At 33.6% G+C, this 22,321-nt stretch overlaps 3 protein-coding genes across 7 annotated transcripts in view; 2 read left to right on the top strand and 1 right to left on the bottom strand.

Moving 5' to 3' along the window:
* LOC140436539 (lactosylceramide 4-alpha-galactosyltransferase-like) overlaps positions 1–4,755 on the top strand; it is an 82,305-nt gene extending 77,550 nt beyond the window's left edge. For all 5 annotated transcript variants that reach the window (XM_072525436.1, XM_072525440.1, XM_072525437.1 and 2 more), the window contains exons 3-4: positions 731–973; positions 4,405–4,755. In XM_072525436.1, coding sequence (XP_072381537.1) covers positions 731–973; positions 4,405–4,705 — 544 coding nt within the window. In that variant the 3' untranslated portion in view covers positions 4,706–4,755. The remainder of the gene's footprint in view (positions 1–730; positions 974–4,404) is intronic.
* LOC140436540 (phospholipase A1-like) overlaps positions 1–22,321 on the bottom strand; it is a 234,149-nt gene that overhangs the window by 161,884 nt on the left and 49,944 nt on the right. The window lies entirely within an intron of this gene.
* LOC140436537 (lactosylceramide 4-alpha-galactosyltransferase-like) overlaps positions 17,225–22,321 on the top strand; it is a 37,755-nt gene continuing 32,658 nt past the window's right edge. Inside the window, exon 1 of the mRNA XM_072525433.1 lies at positions 17,225–17,380. The gene's annotated coding sequence lies outside the window, so the exon portion shown is untranslated. The remainder of the gene's footprint in view (positions 17,381–22,321) is intronic.

Here is a 22,321-nt window from a genome sequence, read left to right as displayed (position 1 = left end):
CTCTACACGAAAAAACAAATGACAATGGCCACAGAATCTGTCAACTCGCAGCTAAATAAGACTTTTCTATCGACAAAAGTTGAGCATCCAAGAAAACATAAGGCAACCTGAAGACACCCATCTGGCAGTGAAAATCAAATTGACTACGTCCTAGCAACCAAAGAGTTAGTACAAAAACACTGGACACGCGATCTTACATAGGTGCAAACGCGGACATGGACCTCTTTAACACAAGCTAACACAAACTCTAGTAAATGAAACCTAGAAGCATTAGAAGATACTGAAATTAGAGGACAATTTGAACAACAGATGAATAAAAATATATCCAATCTTATGAGTCAACCCACACGAAAGATGGCAAGAATTAAAAAGTAAAATAAATGAAACAACAAATGCAGTAATAAGAATGAAAAAAACAATAAAAATAATTGTTTTATTAATTAATATAACAATAAAAAAATAAAAAGATATAGTAGGGATCCGATAGGGATCTATGGAGGAGTATCTATCACCAAGCCGCAAGCCTTCATCTCTTATTGTATCGTTCCAGCATAGGCCAGTCAGACACCAAGTTCTTCTAGTCTAGGCAGCAGATAAACTTAGAGTTTTAAACTATTATTTTTACTAGAGCATTTCGCGAGTAGATCGACTGCCCCGCTTGGCTTTCCGACCGACACAGGCATCGATTTACTTATAAAAAATTAGATCATAATCATTTCTGTTTTTTTAGATACCTAACTCTCTGGAAATATGGGGGATTATATATGGATCTGGATGTCATTGCTCTTAAACCGGTGGATGATCTGAAAGATAACTATGCTGGCATAGAATCTAGCTCTGTTGTAGCCTCAGGAGTCTTAAATTTTGACGCAGCTGGCGAGGGACACAAACTCGTAGAACGATGTTTGATGGATCTCAAAGAAAATTTCGATGGTCAAATGTGGTCGAAGAATGGACCCGGCGTTATAACCAGGTATGTAAATTTACGTTGGTAAATTTTATTTTTTTCTTGGTATATGACCTCCCTCCTTATTCCTTGAGTACTTGTCAGGAGGTAATCTTACTCTACATATTGTTAGTATACTGTTTCCATTGGCTACGATCCTGTACCAAATGGACGGCTTCATGTACAGATTGTCCCGCTAGAGTTTGTATTTCGTCTGCCCATCGCGTCAGAGATCTTCCTCTCCCTCTTCGCCTTCTAGTTTTCCTTCTACTATCAATAATTCCATACTGCCTGTTCTTCTGGATATGTGACAGAAGTAATTAAGATATGCTCGGTTTACTTTTTTTAATAACCTGTCTTTTGCATGAAACTCTTCCATAATTGACAGGTTAATTATGTGTTCTTTCCAGCTTACGAATAGAATTCTTTTGTAAACCCCCATTTCGAAGGCTTCGATTTTACTTCGATCTATTTTTTTTCTACCTGTCCATGTTCTACCTGTGTATGTAGCACTGGAAAAAATAAGAGAATTAAATAATCTGAGCTTAGTATTCCTTGTTATTGTTTGGTCTTTTCATATTTTAATTAATTTAGCTGTTGCAGTTCAGGCCATTGCTAGTCTACGCTTGATTTTTAAGGAGCCGTCGCCATTTTTGGTTGTTAGGGAGCCCATATGAACCACAAATATATTAAAAATAAAACTAATATAAAATATTCTTTTACGATTTATGTACCTCAATTTGAGACTCCCATTATAATATTAATTATCAAGTCTAGTCTAACTCATAGTGATATAATTTTTAATAAATAAAATAGTGTGTTGAACTATTTATAGAAAAACTGCGGATATTATTAAGGAATCATGAGTCAGCATATAAGAAGCTATTTGTTTATGTCAAATTACTTCCATTACGCAAAGCAAAAATGAACTGAAATTACCAATACCAACCCAGAACAACTCAAGAGCCTTGTACTCAAACAAGCTGTCACCCAAAAAATCATTATCATCATTTTGACTTTACAAGCCTGGTGAACCTTACAAGACTTTATATATGTTGTCAAGGAACCTTATTCTAGATCTTTCTCTTCTTCTCTGACCAATGGCTCTATCAAGGAATATTTTTCTCGCTGGGTTAGATTTGCATGCCCTTCCCACCTCAGACCTATCACAATGTATTTTACATCTGGTTCCTGGTATATTCTATAAAGTTCGAAGTTGTATCTTCTTCTCCACACTCCATTCCGTTCCATAGACTCGCCTTAGTATTTTTCGAAATGATAAACACCTAAGTAGAATGTAGAAGACCAGATTGGTAAAAGAAGCAAAAGAAAAATTACCAAACCGTGAAAGTATTGTCCGATCGCGCAAAGGATGAAGTGAAAAATCTTCCATAGAGGTGTCAAACCGTCAATGAACAAGCAGAATTCCTTATAGAGAGAAAAGAAGAAGAATATCTTCCATAATCGGAAGAAAATTGTAAACACTTCCCTCAAACTTTGTTAATTACAAATTTTACGCAAAACCATTATGCTCCCAAAATAGGGCAAACCTCTGACCAATCTTGACATGACAAGAGTATTCGATACTCCATCACTACGTGTCTTCGAGCAAACAATTGAAATAATAAAAAACTCTCACTTGACATCTGCCTAGACATTTAAGAAGCTTTCGCTTAAGCTTGGCATCCTGAGTCAAATGTCTCAGATAGAAGTGTTAAAGTTAAAACTGCTCCAAGGTTCCATTCTTGCACCTACTGTAATAATGTCGAAAACAGGATCGCCATGTAATAATTCCGGAGGAAAAACATTATTTCGGAGCTCTTGTTGGTTCATTTTAATGTTAAGTAAGAGAGAAGGAGGACACATCTTTATTTGACGGAGTCTAAGTTTATTATAATTTGTACTTCGAATGTAAAGTGTGTACAAATCACTAGATAAATAATATAACCAATATTGCCTATTCAGCATTGCTGGGTCTTAATAATCTTGATACTTTACATTTAGAAATATAGACAACGAATGACTTTTCAAACCCAAGTGAACAAATGCACTAACAATATTTTAGGCAGACCATACAGCTCTCTTACACAGTATGATTACACTCATCTGACCTTATACACATAATTAGGTATAATTACACTGCAGAATATTATAATCCCTTCCAGTGGTCTATAAGATTAATGTCTTTTGTTTCACATTTAGTTATTCAACCATTTAACTCATCCTTAATTCACTTACTTTCTCTAATCATCACATTTTAATTCATATCTTTTTTAAAAATCAGCTTCCAATGTTATTGATCAATTTAATTTTATAGTCAATTCATAAAATATCATTGTCACTTGAAACAGTCAATTATCACTTCTGACATTTATCAAATTAGTTGGCATTTCACATTCCTACAGTTCGGATGTAGAAAACTTTTTCCAGTAGGGACTTACGTTCCCTGTAGGAAATCTAAGTCCATTGGCATGTTGCCAGATAATTTAATAATTTCAAGTATGGTTTAATCCATTTGAACCCAACCACTGTTTGGTTTTGAGGTTATTTTGCAAGTACTACAAAGTAAATAATTAATCACATGTTTGCATATAATAGTCAAAATTTTACTTGATATTTTTATCAATTTAGTGGGATTACTTGCTTTTAGGTTCACTGATTAGTCCGAAAACGTTTTGAACTTGATCCTTTTGGATTTTTAAATTTAATTTTAATTTTTTAATCAATTGTACCAATTACAGAAGAGGTGTTTTACTTCTATGTTTAAACTATATGGTATACAGCCAACTCCTGATAATTCCTTTTTAAGTTCATGTAAATAAATTTATTTTAAAGTAAAATTGTAACTTATTCCCAATAAAAATAGTAATATGGCGTATACAAATGTGTCGCCTACTTTTGACTTTGAATATACATAATATATTATACTACTATGAAAATACAACTTAAAAATAAGGGATTTTAAAAGTATTGAGACCGGTTGTATGCTTAAGCTCTTTCTGTTCAAAGTATTCGCGTTCTCAAACGACTATAGGTGGCAGTACTTGTTTTGAAAGATGGCGAACGAAATAGGGATATCGTTTGTTGACATTGTAAATTTGATAGGGAATTTTAAAAGACCCTTAGTTGGAGGGGAAACAAGCTCATTATTTTTAAAATTTGATGACATACCAGTTTTAAACTCTAATTTATTCAAATTTTTGACATTTATCCCATTTATTTTATTAGTTATCTATTTTGACAGCAGTTTACAGCACGGTCGTTTGAGAACGCGAATACTCTGAATTTATTTTTCGTAAAGTTATGAAAAACAATAAAATAGTTGTTTTACTTTACAATATACGTGTTATTTTACTTTACGTCCTCCGTGTTTATGATTTTAGGATAATCCTAATAAAAAATCGTGTAATATTTAAGTAAAAACATTATTTCAACTGATAAATAAATTTTATTTTTAGGTTACTGGAATCTCTATGCAAAGCAAACAGAACAGAAGATATGTTAAATAACGATTGTGAAGGATTTACCCCTTACCCTTCGCACACCTTTTACCCAGTGCCTTGGCAGAAATGGAAGATGTACTTCGAAGAAGAATCCTTCGATGCTGTAATAAATATGACGCAAAATAGCTTCGCTATTCACGCGTGGAACAAACTCAGTGAAGAAACCAAAATACCTCTAACGGCAAATGTACCTTATTTATATTTTGCTAAACAGTTTTGTCCTAAAGTTGTTGATGCTTGTGATGAAGTATTTTAAGGCTGTTATATATGTGGAAACTATTTATTTTAAAAACAGATTTTATACAAGTTGAGGTAGTTTTATTATACAACCTACACGAGAAAGCTATCGCATTCCTCTATTCAGTTTTTTTCTTTATTTTTTTTAAATTTGAATAGAGTAGATTCGCACGGCTCGTTTTTGAAAAATCTATTAAATCTCGACAGTTTTAACCCTTTTAATACGACTTTTAGATTTTATTATGCCTTCCATTTTAAATATATAGATCTGGTCATATGGAGTGAGAAAATATAAATCCTGAATTTGAAAATTTTGCATAAACTAGCTTTTGAGAAAAAGTCCTAAAACATTTATCCCAGTAGTAATGAATAATGCGGCAAATATGTCTCAACAGTAATAAATAAACAGTATGGTATGAAAAAAAAAATCATTTTTATGGACTGGAAAACAATATAATGTATGACAGGCAAATAATAAATAATTTTGGTTATTTTTTCGATTTTAAGATTGTTATAGCGAACACATCTATTCTTCTCACCTTTTTCAATTGGAAGATGATCACCAATATTAATGCAATACTTGTGTGTTGCATCATTTCTCGTGTCTCCTTGTTCTTTTGTGCGATGATTCTGATCCACGGTTCGTAGACTTACTACGGTTGCCTCTTCCGACTGGGGTGGGGATGCTTGAGTTACGTCACCAGAGTACACAAGAATACAAAACCCATTTATTATCACAGTTTGTTCGTGGTAATTATCTTTCAGTTTATTATTTGCTTTATTATTTATCGTTTCTTAAATATCTCAGTTTACTTTATATTTTTGTATTTGAAATGTTGGTGTTGTTTTCTATAAAAACTTATTTTGAATTATCGAAGAAACGTTATTTATTGTCGTTGTACATCGTACCTATTGTCTTCGTATCTTTTTATAAGGTAGGTTTAAACTTTAAAATTTCATTGTGTATTAACGTAATAATAATGTTGATGAAATTTTAGAATGACAGGCACAGGTTATAGTGTGATCAATTGTAAAAATAATTTTAGATATTAAAAAAATGAAAAAAATAGTTATGCAATTCGGTAATTCATTCAATAGTTAATCCAGTATTGATGGAAATTCAGTATAGGCGACAAATTTTCAGTGTAAAATGGAGATTGAAGTCCTAGATTTACGTAAATCTAGGACTTTATTCTGTTTAATTTTAAGTACCAAACTACTTACATATCAACAGTTTTCCATAATTAGGTATTATAATCCACTAGACATCTTTATTTCATAACTATCTTTACTATTTTCCACACATCAAAGACATAAAAACGACGATTAACAATGTTACGATTCAAATTACTGTACTCTCGTGACGTAATTTCGGGCTTAATGTTCATTGGTTAGTCGGAAGAGGCAACCGTAGTAAGTCTACGAACCGTGATTTTGATCTACCTCCAATAATTCGATAACAAAATCAATGAATGTCATTTTTATATTTGAAGATTCGCTGTCAATGATGAAGCTGTCAAAGGTTGAAAAAAAAACTTTTTTCACCATTTGGCACTCCTTCTGTCTAAGTCTTAAGGCGGGGTCCCACCAGTCGCGCTATTCTGCGCTGCGTTGCTCTGCTTCGAGCAGCGCGGAGCAGAACTACACAGAGCGGCGCAACTTTGCGCATGTGATTCTAGAGGAGCAAATAAGTTCCAGTTTTTATTTACGCGCGCACGATGAAAACAAAATTAGCAATAGCAAGTGCTGCTGTTATAGTAATTAACCATTTTTTACAAGAAAAACGAAAGACCCGGAGGAAACGTCGTTATTGGGTTACACCAGTATTTAAAAGTAGACAAGTTTATAATGGAAATAATCTTTTAAGGTGGTATGTCACAATGTTAAAATTTATATACTTTTTAGGTACAGTTATCGTTACTATTTCAAAACAAATCTTCAACTTATGATTATGTACGTAAACTGTACACCTTCTATTTTAATGATATCTAGTTAAAATTTCCAAAGAAAGCAGTAATTTTTTTATAACTGTACTTAAATAAATCGATGTCATAACTTACGTGGTAACGTGCCTAAAAATTGGTATTGTGTAATAATTTTTGAACTTAGGTACAAAATAACTACGTTAAATGATTAACTATCCAAAAACCTTTATTTTAAGCAAATGTTCGTTATCCATACTGCCCTAATTTTTAAATTAACTGTACCTAAAGATAAAATTACAATTAAAAGCTGCAAACTAGGGATTTTGTTGATGTTACCATTATAAGTTGGCATTTTGATAGTGAGAAATTAGTTCGGCTATCACTTAATAGATGGGAAAATAAGTTCACGTGTCATTTAGTAGAAGGCAGCAGTGATGTATTACATAGCGACAAATGCGTGTTTGCCGAATTTAAGAAAAATCTGCAAAACATTGAAACCTAGTTTTGTGGTTATGCCAATTGTCTATTTGTTATGCAGTAACCATGGTAATACGAATCACGTGGTTTTGTTTAGCAAAGCGGCCCCTCCCAGTTAATATTTTGGCTTCGTTTGACTTTCAATTATCAAGAACTTGAGTAATAATTAGAAATCAGATGAAAATCTGAAATTTTCTGAGGAAAAAACTTCCACTGTTAACATTTGATATGAAAAAAAGTTATTATTGTAGTGACGCTGTTTTTCAACTGACCTAACATATTTTAGATTTCTTAAAAATACTGTTCTTATAAATAAATGGTCTAATTACCATAATTCCTTTTTTGATTATTATTTACCTGCTTTTCAAACAATTCCAAATTTCTTTATCAGTTTGGAATAAATATTTTTGGGCAGATAAAGAATTCAGAATTGTCATAAATATTTCCAAATGAATGAACGTTTTGTGTGTATGTAGTAGTATAAAAAATATCAAGTAATTAATATGTTTACTAAAAAAATTCCCAGTCAGCACATCCGGCTAAGTGCTGGTGTAAGATAATTAAATTTTACGACCTTTTTCGTCTGAGAATGTATTGAGTATCATGTATCATATCAATAACTGTTGATAATATGTATTAGAATTGCATACATATAGTTAGTCGATTTTTTACCACAAGAGCAAGCTGTAATAAAACCACACTTGTGTAATTTAATACAAAAGCAAGTTTTTTGTTTAAAATTTAATTTTGTATTATTTCGAACATCGCATCTTTCGTGAAAAATAACTGCGGGACGTGACAGGACTTATATACGGGAAGTTAGTTGTTTTCGCTTATTTTAGTGCAAACTTTTTTTCTGGCAAATAATTTTGTTTTTGCCGTAAGGGTCGGCCAAAGTTAACCTCGGAAAATGAAATCAGATAGAAAAAGCAGAACGGTACTTCGCATAGTGCATTTACGAAAATTGTCAATGTTTTGGACAGTTTGTTACAATAGCTTTACTTGTAAGTTGTAAGCCTTACAAGTAAAGTACAATGAGCTTTGTGAAGTGGAAAGTGCGGTACTTAAAAGTATATTCGAAGAAGTTTCCGAAGAAGAGATAATCAGTGAGATGGAGGCAACGGATAAATACAGTGCAAGGTACTTTGAGTCATGAATTGTAAAAGGTAAGCGCAAATTTAAATTACCTCCAATCGAGTTGAAAAATTATTAAGAGTTTGTAACCTAGGTTTGGCAGAGAGGATCTCCAGATTGAAGTTTACATTAGAGAGCTCTTAAAGATAATTTTTAGTCGAGTTTCTAGTAGTCCTTGTAAGATTTCTGCTCTTTATGATATGATTGAGAGTCAACTTCGTTCACTTGAGACCTTAGACAAAACCTGCTGACAAGTTTTCGGCGATATTGTATCCTCTTATTGAGTCAGGTTTGACAAAACATACCATTCGACTATAACATCTTGTTTGTTGTGGAGAAACTGCAGAAGTTACATCTTTAGAAACAAGATTGAGTGGGCTAATGAGCTTTTTACAGAGTGAATTTCAAAATAAAGAAGAAATTGATTTAGCAACGGAAGGTTTTGGTTTACCGACTGAAAATAAATATAAATTCAATAACCTTGTTGCCAAGAAAAATGTAAAATTACCTAAGCAAGGAACTGATCGGCCCTTAGCGACCGCTGCTGGGTTAATAAATTATGAGGTTTATGGAAAGTAGCTGCGGGACGTTCCACACGTATCAATAAATACACTTTTTAGTGTTTACATCTAGTTTCAATACTTAGAACTGTTAAAAAAAACAAAGCATATCAGAAATTTAATGATTTTTATTCTGACATTTTTTGTTTCTATCGACCATTTTCGGTAAAAAACAGTTATAAAAAAAACTATTGAGTTTTTCTATCATTCTAGCCCAAAGTTCTTCATCTCGCTCAATCTTTTCAATAAATAGGGGCTCTGTATCATTAACATATACTACAAAGTACTATTAATATCTATTTTCTTCAATATTAGGAAACAAGACTGGTATACACTATTTAAAATGTTTATAAAACTAAAAAAACAACACTCAAAATCAAAACAGCAACCTCAAAGGTAAATAAATAACAACAAAACACGATTCAAAATTAAAAAAAATATATGGAATGATCCAATCCGAAAATAAAAATTTCTGAAACTTCTACTAATAGCTCATATCAACTTACATTGAACAAGACTGCCGCAGACTGCCGATTGAGAGCGAACTGCCGATTGAGAGCGAACTGTACCGATCGTATTATATTATAACTCCCAGTACTTGCCCTCACTGGCAACTATGTCGCTGTTCAGAGAAGTAAATTTCGGGAAAATTAAAAAATTAGAATATGATGCACGTGCTGCCATCTACTCAAAGAATTGTTAAACGTTAGTTTATTTGAATGCCACTCATTTTAACTGCGGCGTGAACATACCCCCTTAAGTGATTTAGTTGCAGGACAGTTTCAAAATTTTTGTCGTATGTCGTTACACGATTTCGAGTACCTGTTAACAATGATTGGACCAGTAATAAGAAAGAGATGAAACAAAGCATTTATCAATGTCTACTGAAATTAAAATGTAAAATTAGCTTTGCCTGTGCCCATTGACTTTTTCATTTTCACCTTTTCTCTTCTATATGAAGACAACAAAGACGTCATCTTTGTTTTAGCTTCAGCGACGGAACAACCGATATTGTCTGCAATAAATACCTATGCATCATATTTCTTACTTTTTATATGATAATTATTGCCTTTCGGATTCCACAATTCCGGTTTGTATCTGTATGCCTAAATAAGTTTTTACTCATCGCGAAGATAGTAAAGAAACAGAATAATCTGTAAAAATGGTCTTCAATCACAAACACCGTTCCAACTAAACGCGCACTTTTCTTTGATCTACACTACTTTACCGACAACCAACGGATAATGTTCGTTCTTGTTTGAACTTGCACGGCGCAGCGCTACTTGTCGTTCCCACTAGTCGCTCAAGCTCGCTCCGCGCACAAATGTACCAAAACAAACAGCGCAGCGCAGCGCAGCGCGACTGGTGGGACCCCGCCTTTAGAGAGTAATAATTTGGTCAGCGTAATCGACTCGACGCCGCCTATATATTTGGGCGCCTGGACATTGGACAACTAATTTCTTTTAGACTGCCATATTTCAGCTTTGGTTATATCAACCCGTTTGTGATATCGGAACAACTGGTCATGCCTAGTAGGGGAAAGAGGGGTAATTTTGCGAACTTAAAGCTAATATCCAAATTGCGCTACTTTTTCCAAATTAAAAATATTTATTTATTGATATTTTGAACTCTACTTGTTGCAGTAGTTAACCTACAAAATAACATAGCTATAGCTAAACACATTTTTTGTCATATAATTTAAAACAAAGATGCAATCATCGTCATCTTACTCACAAGCGTTGATAAGTTTACGAACTGTATAGGGTAAGTTGAAGAAAGAAAAATAACTAATTGAAAAATACAATTTAAATCAAAAAACAAATTCTGGCATAAAAAATCCAAAAGAGATAAATGAAAAAGTTCTTTAATTAAGTACTAAACAGTTATAAGTTAGCAAAAACAGTTTTTTTCTTAATTCTAATTGTGACAAAAGTCGGCCTTCGTTCCTTTTTAGTTTAGATTCGTGCATTTAGAATGAGCCCATTTAAAGAACGTGTCACCTCGAAACCATAACTCGTTGTTTTACCTTTTTCACTGCAAATCAAACAGACTTTTTCGTCTTTTTCATTCTCTGGATCTATATCGTTATCATTGTCATGATAAGGTATTTTTTTTGGTAGTTTTTAGTTTCTGTTGCTTTTCTACCTTCAATTGTTTTTTTCGTTCTTTGTCTAGTTTTTCCTTTTGATTTTCTTCCATAGCATCTTTCATAGGTGTGCTGGAAAAAATCAGAGAAGATAGTTTTTTTCTACAGCGCCTATTTTTTATCATTGCTCGAGATAGAGGAGGTAATCCAATTGTCGTTTCGATTTTCTTGGTTGGGGTTCGTGGCGGCTTCATTAAATTATAAGTTGAAGTTGAATACATGGAATGACTGTCTACTAGTGGTCACGGTTTAGGAATGTTTACTCCAGAAATTGAAGGCACTGACTTTAGCAAGATATTAGCTTCCACAATTTCATGTAAGTTGAGTTCTGGTTGGCGAGATTCTCATATTGGCGTTGGAGTTAATTCTCCTTGTTGTTTTTGATGCTTCAAAATCAAGTTTGGTGAATATGTTTGAGTCGAATGGTTCTATACCAGTGGCTCTAAATCCACTTATGGCATTTGCAACCATTGCAACTTGTAAGTATGCTTTACCAAAAATGGAGGCTATATCATGTAGACTAATAGCTTTAGTGGGATTATTTATTAAGAAGTTATCACAAGCTCTGCTGTATGCAGTAGGCAAAGGTCCATACAGTGACACATCTAGCGGCTGCATTCTGTGACTTGTCTAGAGTGGAAATCCGATCATAGAAATAAAATTTTCCGGGCACAAGTTAATAGCTTCTAGGTTGACATGGCTAGCGTGGTTGTCCATTAACAATAGTATTCTATTGTTCTCACTGGGTCTAGCATGCTGAATAAAGTAGTGTAGGTATTTTATGTTTTCTGAATTCATCCAACCTGTTTCATGTGAAATCACAACGAATACAGGGACATGTTGGCTATATATGCTGGTTTCATTTTTACTCTTAGGAAAATTAAAAATGGTGGTATACAATTTTTGAGTTGTTACAGCTGCTGCCGTACAGCTAACATGTACAGTCTTAATTTAAATTGTCTTTTTAACAGCTTACATCTTAATAATGATGATAGGGCATATATTATTCTATTCCCCGTAACTATCCCTGATACTTAAACTCTTTGACTACTTCGAAATTGTGGTTATCAATAGTTATGTTCTCACTCTTGGTCTTGGGTTTGGATGTACATATTTCGTCTTCTCTTCATTTATTTGAAGACGTAGACTACCTGTTTCCTCCGAGTTGTGAAATCACCTTTCTCGCGTCTCTTGTAGAATGAGCGACTGCATCTAGATCATCAGCAAAGGCCAATAATAGTTTTTATCCTCGATTCGTAAATCCCCCGTTTGGGTTTGGATTCTACAGCCAAATTGAATAGCAACAGTAATAACGGATATCCTCGTCTAAGTTTTTATACTAAATGGCATCAATGTTCTGTTTTCTATCTTTTCTTGGTATTAGCATTTCTAGCATTGCTGGCCATAGTCTGCTTCTTTTTATCGAATCATATGCTTGCTGGAAATCTACGAAAATTTGGTGTACCTACATCTCAGTTGAATTCCCAGTTTTTTTTTAATGTTTGTCGAATCGTAAATATTTTATCTGTGGTTAACCTACCAGCACGAAAACCGCATTGGTAATCGCCTAGGTACGGTAGGTACCTTTGTCATTACTAGTAGGGAAAATGTGCCTATGATGGACCCCTTAAGAAAATAGCTTCATAATAATTTTAATTATTTACTTGGCTTGCTTGCAGGTTTGCTAAATAAACAAAATATGACCAAGTAACATCTTGTTATTTGTACAATATGCAAATGTTTTAAATTTTGCAGAAGTGATGATAACAATTTGTTCATAATTTACTAAAATCATGTCAAGGGACCATCATGAGCATATATATCCTCATGATGGACCTATTGATACGCCCATGAGGGACTCGTTGCATTTTGTATAAAATAATTAAGTACCAAATTATTTTATTTAAATTTATTTTATTTATTAAACCAAGACATTATAAACGTTAAAAAATATTACAAATAAATATTTTTAAGAGTAAAAAAATTACGTGCCCAATTCACACACAAAATGTTTAAGTCGAGGATTTACATTAGCACATTCAGTGTGACACCAATTTTTACACACTGGACAACGAATCCATTTTCTTTGAATTGTGAATGCTAAAATAGTTCATTGTAGTCTTCTTCAAAAGAGCATTAACAATCGTCTTCAAAACTACTAGTAGTTGAAACACTAATTTGCCTTTTCACTTTTCTGGCGTTTTGTTTCCTTTTTTTGCTTCTTGTTCTTCAATTTTTTGTTTTATATCTTCAATTTCTGGCGTTGAATTTAAATATCCTGTTTTACCTCGTTTTCTACCCCTATTCTGCGTTACTCCAGCTACAGGAGGAGAACAAAAATCTTCTACCGGAATGTTTAGGACTGACGACGATGTTGATTTCTGATAGCGGGTCTTTTTGATAAACTTTAAATTGAAGAAACATTTTGGCTCCAATATTCCAATGGTGAGTTATGGTCAGAACATCCTGGCAATGTGTTTTGTTCAGAATTTTCTCTATATGTTGTTATAGACGGCAAAAATTACCAATCCTCGAAGAACCGTTTAATTCAAAGAAATTGAACGGTTGTATTCCTGTCTTTTAAATGCATTGTGCATTATTTGATGGTAGAGCACTTTTTAAATATGCTCTATTAAAGAGACTGGTTACTTTAAATTGAGTCACTGTTTCACATGGATTCTGTCGCAGCCATAATTGAATTTCTTGGCCGTAGTAAGTCTAAAAAATCCTACGTCCATAATAAATATAATAGTATCGTTTTCCTTTTCAAACTTTTTATGAGTATCAGGGCCATCGAGTAACAACTAAACTTTGTTGGTCTCAGCAGCTTAAGTACACCTTAAAAAATATTGCAGCCACAGATAGAAAATGCCGAACCTTCCGTCATCCATCCTTTTTCTTGAGCGAAGGCTACACTTCCAGTAGGTGCATCGATCATAAGTTCAACTTTCTTTCTCTGTACAGGAAAAATCAACACAGGAGGAACATATGTTCCAATTGCATTCATTGTACATACGACCGTAACATGTAGACCGCGCTCTGCACTACTTAAAGCACAAACTTGTTTGCGACCTTTACTAGCATACATTTTCTGCGATTTCTTTTACACAGTTGTCAAACCGGACTCGTCCATATTATAAATGTTTTTAATTGGAAAGTGAAACTCGTCTAATATATTTGCTACTGCCGTAAAATAGGTACATATATTTGGTCTATTAAAAGCTTGAGTATTTGCCAACGAAGTATTTTCTGGAGTGCGTAATGATATTCGAGGATTTTGCTTTAAAAAGCATCTGACCCATTTCTAGCCTGCCATCCTGGTTTCTTTATTAAAATTGTGGCTAATATTGTTTCTTTCAGCTACTTCGTAGACAAGTTTTCTCAAATCTTTACTGTTTAGGCTAAAAAAAATGAGTTTCCATAGTGATATATGGTCAGAAACTTCTTGTTCAATAGTAGCGGAGAATATTGGTCTTCGTCCTCCCAAATTACCTTTGATACTTCCTTGTTGCTGAATAAAGCGCCTTTTCAAAGTCTTTCTTGGAACATTAAATGCTTTTGCTGCTAGCTTAAACCCCATAGCTTTTTCTTGTAAATATTTAAAGCTTGCTGCATATTACTTGAGGGGGCCTTGTAACTGGCCCCCTACATTCGAGGGTTGAAAATCTTTTGATTCCAAGCCTTACTTCAAAGGACTTGTGAGTGGATGTATCTCCATAGGTTTGGTTCTTCAATGACCGTTGAAGGATAAGGATTGTTAATGTGAGCAAATATAGCTCCAGAGAAGTAAAATCACTTTTAGTTTATCGACTTATAATTAACTATTTTTAGAGTAGAGAAGCCTCAACATCGGCATTTGTCATTTTGGACTTGAGGATCTTTAACAGTATTTCAGGTAATTTTTAGTTGGAATAACCCGATCCTGAATGGCAAGTAGGAAACCCTCAGTCTCAGGAAATATCTTTCCTGAAGTCAACCAATAGTTCGACGCTGTATTGTCGACATATTCTTGGTTGATCTCATTGAGATCTCGCCCATGCAGAGGTTTACTCACCCAGGTGCGCATTTTTTCTTGCTGAGTCAGGTGGTTTATGTGCATTTCTTGTTCCCTCAGTTTAAGCGGCGTTGTATCATCTACTGCGCAAATTGCTCGATGTAAAGTAGATGTCTCAGCCTGTACCTGAAAATAAGTTCTTAAATTAGCAATTTGTTTATCAAATTGTTTACCTATATCCATAAGTTCTCTTCCCCCTTGATACCGCGGTAATGTTGATCTCTCTACAGCACTGCGTGGATGATGTTTTTGCGCCTTTGTGAGAAATGTTCTTACTTTCCGCTAAAGACTCTCTATATCCGTTTTTGACCACTTTATAATACCAAATAAGTAATTCAATTTTCATTTCTTTATGGTCAATTTTCGACGCTTGCTTTACTCCAAGATATTTGTACATATCATTTTCACCCATTGTCTCGATGTTTTGGTCATCTTACATATCTAAACCTCCGGGCTGAACCTTTCCTCTGACTATACTTAGTATACGGCACTTGTCTACTCCAAAATGCATACTGACATTATTTGAGAAATTTTCTACAGTTTTTAGCATCTGATCTAAGTTGTTTCGAGTGGAAACCATTAATTTCAAATCATCACACAACAGTATTGTTATTTTTGATGCGAAAACCTAAGTCAGTGGAGTTCAGTAGCTGAGATAGAGGGTTCATCGCTAAACAGAACCAAAGAGGACTCAACGAGTCCCCGTAGAAAAGGCTCCTGTTAATTGGGATATCTTCAGTTTCGATGTTGTTTTCACCGGGTATTTGAAGGTAAAGTCTTCCACTCCGTCATTATATGCTTTAAAAAGGTCACTATATCATCATCGACTTTATATATTTTCAATATAATATAAGCCATTCATGCGGTACTGAATCAAAGGCCTTTTTGTAGTCGATGAAGGCGGTGAAAAGGTTCCTTTTTTGGTGTACGCCTGGTTGGAAATGACTGGGTCGATAATAAGTTGTTCTTTGCAGCCCATGGAACCCTTAACGCATCCCTTCTATTGAGGCTCTATGATATTGTTTAGAGAACAGTATTCGTAGATACGCTGGGCTACACAGGATGTAACCAATTTGTAGAAAGTTGGTAATTGGCGGTATTAGATAAGTGGTTCCCTGAGTAAGAAATGGTGATATTTCCTGCTGATTAAAAATAACAATATTAATTAATACTGTTAAAAGCTCGTGTACATTCCAAAACTTCTTAAGCTAGAAGTTTTGAACTCCGTCTGGTCCAGGAGATTTCCAGTTATGAAGCTCTTTGATAATGTTCGAGACTTCTTCAGTGGTGAAAGGTTCATAGGGAATATTACTGTAGTGTTGAAAGTTGTTCGTCGTTTCTTTAATCCATCCAGCATTGTTGTAAGACATTACTATTACTCGTATTATTGCTAGATATGGTTTAGGTTTGTACTGGATTGGTATCGGAATTAGATTGATTTCTGATAATGCAATTTCTTTTTTTTTTAATTAGATGATTGTAAAATTCTGGCGGATAATTAATTTTTTCCAACATATATAAATTTTTTCAGATTTTTGGAATGGTATTGTGGGCTATATAGCTTAAAATTTATCTATCAGTAAGACGGAATACAACACTTCTTTTATGCTTTATAGGTGCATTGGTATTAAAATTTAGATAACTTCCGGACCAAATATCTTTTGTAAACCAGTTAGTTGTTATTATTCGGTTATCATCGTTATACCTATTCTAAATTCAAATCAAGAAAAGTAATTTTGTTGCTTTCGTCTAGTTCATAAGTAAAATAAATGTTATTATGAAAATTATTGAACATTTAATTATTGAGTACAATCGGTTTCATGTCCGCAATTCAGTTTATATAAATATATATATATATATATATATATATATATATATATATATATATATATATATATATATATATATATATATATATATATATATGACTAACTTATGCCATGTTTTTAATTCTGAATTGTTTACAAAACAAATGAAAAAATGTTCATTAAGGAACACAACATTTTACAAAAATAAAGAGATTCTTAAATAAAATTATACGTAACGATACTGATTTACTGATAAAAATATTTTTGTATGTATTTTTCATATAATTTCTGAAAACTTACATAATCAACACATTTCACTATAGTAAAATTTTGTTTGTTAGAAATAATAGCTGTTTACGGACAATGTTATCGTCAATTATATACCTTTTGTTCTACTACTCCAGAGTTCACGGTTCGAAAATACAAAAATACCCGCAACGGTTTCGTGATGAGTAAATTTTAGTACGTTTGCGTAATTTTAAATATTTAATGTGATAGTAGTCGGTCTGCGATGATAAAGTCGTTTATCGTTTATGCGTTTCAAAGTGTTACTTTTTAGTGTTTATTGCCATGGGTGCTTAAAATAGAAAGTAAGTGGTATAGTGGGAGTATGTTTTATAATTAAATCGATTTTTAATTTATGTGTTCTACAAATAGAAACGAATACCGAAAATTCTGTAATTTAAAAAAAAATTCGAAAGAACAATGAATAGTTTCAACCAAGGTGGTTTTGGAGGTGCCCAGCTTGGTGTTTTCTGCGCCACAAAAAATATAAGCGGACGTTATTTTAGTTATAACTTGGGCAAATATGCAAAATGCATATATTGCATATTTTCATATTTTATGCAAATATCTGGGAATTTTACATATTTATAGAAAAATTTGCATAAAATGCATAAACGTCAATTTATAATAAATGACTTTAAATAATAATTATATAACCGTATATGTTATATATAATTATATAATGGTATGACAAAGTAACTGGAAACCCAATGTTAATTTTATTTTAATACTTAAATACCGTAATAAAAGGGTGTTTCAAGAGTTTATTGCATGTGGTATGAGCAGAATTGTCCTTTTGCAAATCATTTTGTTCTCAAAAGTGAAAGTGAAAACTTGCATGTATCGTCAGCCGAGCTTGTTTAATTTTTTAACTAGTTTGATTTTAAATTGCCGAAAATAACTATACTAAAACAATTTTTAATTGAAGGTGATCACTTGGCAACATCGCACTTAACGAAGTTCTTAACGATAACTTTTCAACGAAATCATATTCCACTTATCAATTTTGCAAAGGCGTCCAAAAAAAAATTATTTATTTAAACAAATAATAAGTAATTACGTAAAAATTAAATCTAAGACCCATATAATTATTAAATTATCATGTGTCTTTTGACAGGTATCTTATAGTTGTCTAACAAATTAAAGTAAAATTTTATTCTTATTAGAGAGTAGGGGAAAGGTGGGCAAAATGGGGTACGTAAGATTTGAACTTACATATTTCATACACGGTATTAAAAATTATTTGTTTCAAGCTGTAAGCGTAATCTCTATGAAATAATAAGTAAAAAAATAATATTGCGTGACATAGTAGTTTTGACGTTTCTGATGTATACTAATATTTTGACGCATGTGTCATTTGCCCCATTTTGCCCCACCTATGGGGCAGAACAGGGTACCTCCTAAAAGCTAAAGTCAGAAGGTAGAAAATCATGGTACAATGAATACACATACATGTGTATTCATTGTACCATGGTAGAAAATATCTTTATTTTTGTATTCATAAGTATTGAACAATAAAATAAATATGTATCTTTAATTATTTTCGCATAGAGCGCATAAGTGTGTAGCATCATCGTCATCTTCATCAACTCCTGCACACGAATTATGTGCCCATTTGGAGCATGATCGGCAACGAATCCACCCTTTTTTGAGAGAAGTCATGGCAGTATAGACACTCATCTTCTGCAGCCTCTTCTTCACTATCAGATGAAGCAGGAGTAGGAATTGGCATTTTTTTCTGAATAGTAGATGATGTTTTTTGTTGTTTGGCTGGTTTAACAGTGCCTTTTTTTTTTATTTTTAAGCAGATTTCTTTTTACGGTATGGTCTGCTTTTCCTTGCCTTTGATTTTCAGCATTCCGCAACTCGTCCTTATATGGCGATGATGTCAAAATCACAGTTTTTCCACGTTTTCTGGTAGTCCTTTTACTTGTCTGTGATACTTTGGGAATTGGCAAAATGATTTGGGGACTAGCACCTTTAAAACTACTACAATTCAGATCTGGTTGAGAAGTTGAGTAAATGGAAGATTGTGCCGAAGTCGATGGACTGAAAATATTTTGTACAATCATGGATGGTTGGGACGAAGTTAGATGGATGGAAGTTAGATGTTGCTGGCCTGGAGGTGACTGGGCAGAATCTTTGAAAGCTGTAGTACTCTGGACTTGCATCTCCCTTGTATCATTGAGAGAAAGTTCAATGTTTGTCGTTGCAGAAGGTAAGAAATCTTCATCTTTAAAAACATTCATGTCACATGGCCAGATTCCAGTTTTTCGAAAACCATTTATAGCTGTGCTCATCGCTGCAGCCTGTATAAAAGCGGCCCCAAATAACGAAGCTATCTGAAACAAGGTAACGACTTTTCCAGAATTACATCTCAACCATTTACGTACTTCATCCTCGTAGTACTTACTTAACGGTTTCATAAATGCCACGTCTAGTGGTTGAAGTCGGTGAGAACAATGGGGCGGAAAACACAACAAAATTACCCCATTATCTCGTGCAAGATCAATTAATTCCAAGCTCTTGGTATGGGTGGAGTGGACATCTAAAACAAGCAGAATTGGTTTCTCTTTTTTGGCTCCGGTAAAAGAAATAAATCTTTGAAACCAAACAACAAACAGTTCCTTGGTCATCCACCCAGTCTCCTGAACCTCAGCAAACGCACCCGATGGAAGTCCAGTCTGGAATTCTTGCTGCATGCGTTTTCTGGAAAAAATTAACATTGGAGGAACATATGTCCCGCTAGCGGAGAAACAAATTTCAGCGGTAACAATTTGACCTCGTTCAGCTGAAGTTAAAATTCCGACCTGACGACGTCCTTTCTTGGAAATTACTTTAGAATGACCTTTAGGATTTACTGTTAAGCCCGTTTCGTCGCAGTTTTAATATTCTATCCCCTGTTAACTGATGGGTATCCAAAATATTTGAAAGAAGGTCGAAAAATTGTTTTACTGCGACTTTATTAAACCCCATTGCTCTAGCTGACGAGGTAGCTTCTGGCTTTCGTAAGCTAAGATTAGGATGCCTATTCAAGAATCCTTTTACCCAGTCTAAACCTGCTTTTGAATTTTTAAACGGATGAACAATATTGTTGCGTTCTGCTAAATCAAAAGCAAGTTCTCTTAATTCATTCATGGTCAGATCAAATAATTGAGCTTCCACGGTGGTCAAATAAACTGCTAGTTCTGCTTCCTGTTCTATTGAAAAGATACATTTATAACGTCCAAGCGTTTTCTGAATTTTGTATTCGGAATTGTTTCGCTTTTTTTTAACGTAGCGCTCTAATGTTGTTTGGGGTATATTAAATTGCTCAGCCGCTTTCTTATATCCCATGAAACCATCTATAACTAGTTGCACTGCCTCGTGCATCTGTTGTTCACTCCAACTTTGTTGTCGATCTGTTTTTCTTTTATAATTTCTTACCATTATTATCTGAAGAAAAATAAAATGTAATTAGAATAATCAAACACCAAACATATCAATTCATGGGGCAATATGGGGTAGTACCCCATTTTGCCCTACCCCGTTTTGCCCCAGCTGCATATTTGTGATTATAGTGCAATAATAAATTTAATAACACTTGAAACGTAATAATACTAACAAAATTATAAATTCACACCTTAGACAATGACATGAAATAAATAGCTATTGAGTGAATATAGTTCCAGTCTACTTACTTTTGTAAACGAAATATGTAAATATTGCAATACCACTATCAATCCTCACTATTCAACGAATTCATCGACTTTGGCGCGCTGTACAGCCAAACGGCGGCATCAGGTGATGTCGTACCACGTGAACACAAAATTCCTGGAGATGTAGCTCAATTGCACTAGTGGTTTGGAAAATAAGAGGGGTACCCCGTTTTGCCACACTACCCCGTTTTGCCCCCCCTTCCCCTACCTAATACAGAACTTCAAAAAACAGAAAATTGTGAAAAATACTTATTTTTTCATTAGGCTAAACAATCTGAAATTTTAACATACGATCTTGTCATTACACATCATTCTCTATTTACAGAAATGCTGTGTGCTGTAAACGTTATATTTGTTTTTATTGTAACTTAATTTGAAAGTTTCCTTGTGTTTATTTGTTTATATAAATATAAGAAAAAATATATTATGAAGTTCATATAAATTAAAATGAAGTAAGCTAAACTATTATCATGTGAATGCATGTATATAGTAGTGCATTTGTTCAGTAAATTCTGGAAATATGAAATGAAGATGGCACTAACTACTAAAGAGTTAATAGCTTTGTTAGAAGAAGACTCAGATTGCGAAAATGCTGACTCACTTAATGTGGTTTATTTGCCGCCGAGATTAGATTAGAAAGTTTCTGATGTAGAAGACATTGATGATAATATTATTTGTGAAGAATCAATAAAATCGAATATTGCAGGTACATATGAAATACAAGTGAGTGGGAGTTCTGACGATTCTGATTATGATATTCCTCTGAACCACAGATAAAACGTCCAAAGAAAAAAACAGGCAAAAGTAGTAAATCCAAATTTGTTTCAAGTTGTAACAACAGATACTCCTTCGTGCTCTGTAGTAATTCAACATCAGTCTGATTGATATTTAGACAATTTAAAAGCCAACCATGGAAGTAAGTCATATATTGAAGTTTTTTCACTCCTTTTGGATAAAAAAGTAATTGAGAACACTCTATATTTTACAAATAATATTTATGCATCGCAGAATAACCGACACGATTTTGAAATGAATAACATTGATTTAAAAAATAATTATTAGCATATGTATATTATCTGGTTCCACCGATTTTGGTCTGCTCTTCTGACATGTCCGTACCATGTTAATCTCTTCTGTTCGATGTAGTCTATTATGTCGGAGTTCATTCCCATTCTCCTCTTAATCTCCATGTTATTTATTCTGTCTCTTCTTGTTACTCTGCAGCTTCTCCTTAGGAATTCCATCTCTGTTGCTCTTATTTTGTTTTTGGTTTTCTTATTTATTGTCCAATTTTCACACCCATAAGTGAGGATACTTCTTGTCATGGTATTATATATTTTTTTCTTTGTTTTCATGCTGATGTTCTTATCCCATAGTACCGGGTTCAATTTTCGTATGCAGTCTCTTGTTTGTCCTAGTCTATTTTTTATCTCTTCCTCCGTTGTTCCTTTGTTTGATATTATGAAACCTAAATACTTATACTTGTCTGTTCCTTTGATTTGTTTACCTTCGTCTATTTCCAGCTGTTTTATTTCTGTATTCTCCGTT

The sequence above is a fragment of the Diabrotica undecimpunctata genome, chromosome 3 (genome assembly GCF_040954645.1).
Source record: "Diabrotica undecimpunctata isolate CICGRU chromosome 3, icDiaUnde3, whole genome shotgun sequence".
NCBI classification, from domain to species: domain Eukaryota; kingdom Metazoa; phylum Arthropoda; class Insecta; order Coleoptera; family Chrysomelidae; genus Diabrotica; species Diabrotica undecimpunctata.
The sequence above is the reverse complement of the archived record's forward strand: the minus strand, read 5'-3'. Positions and strand labels throughout refer to the sequence as shown.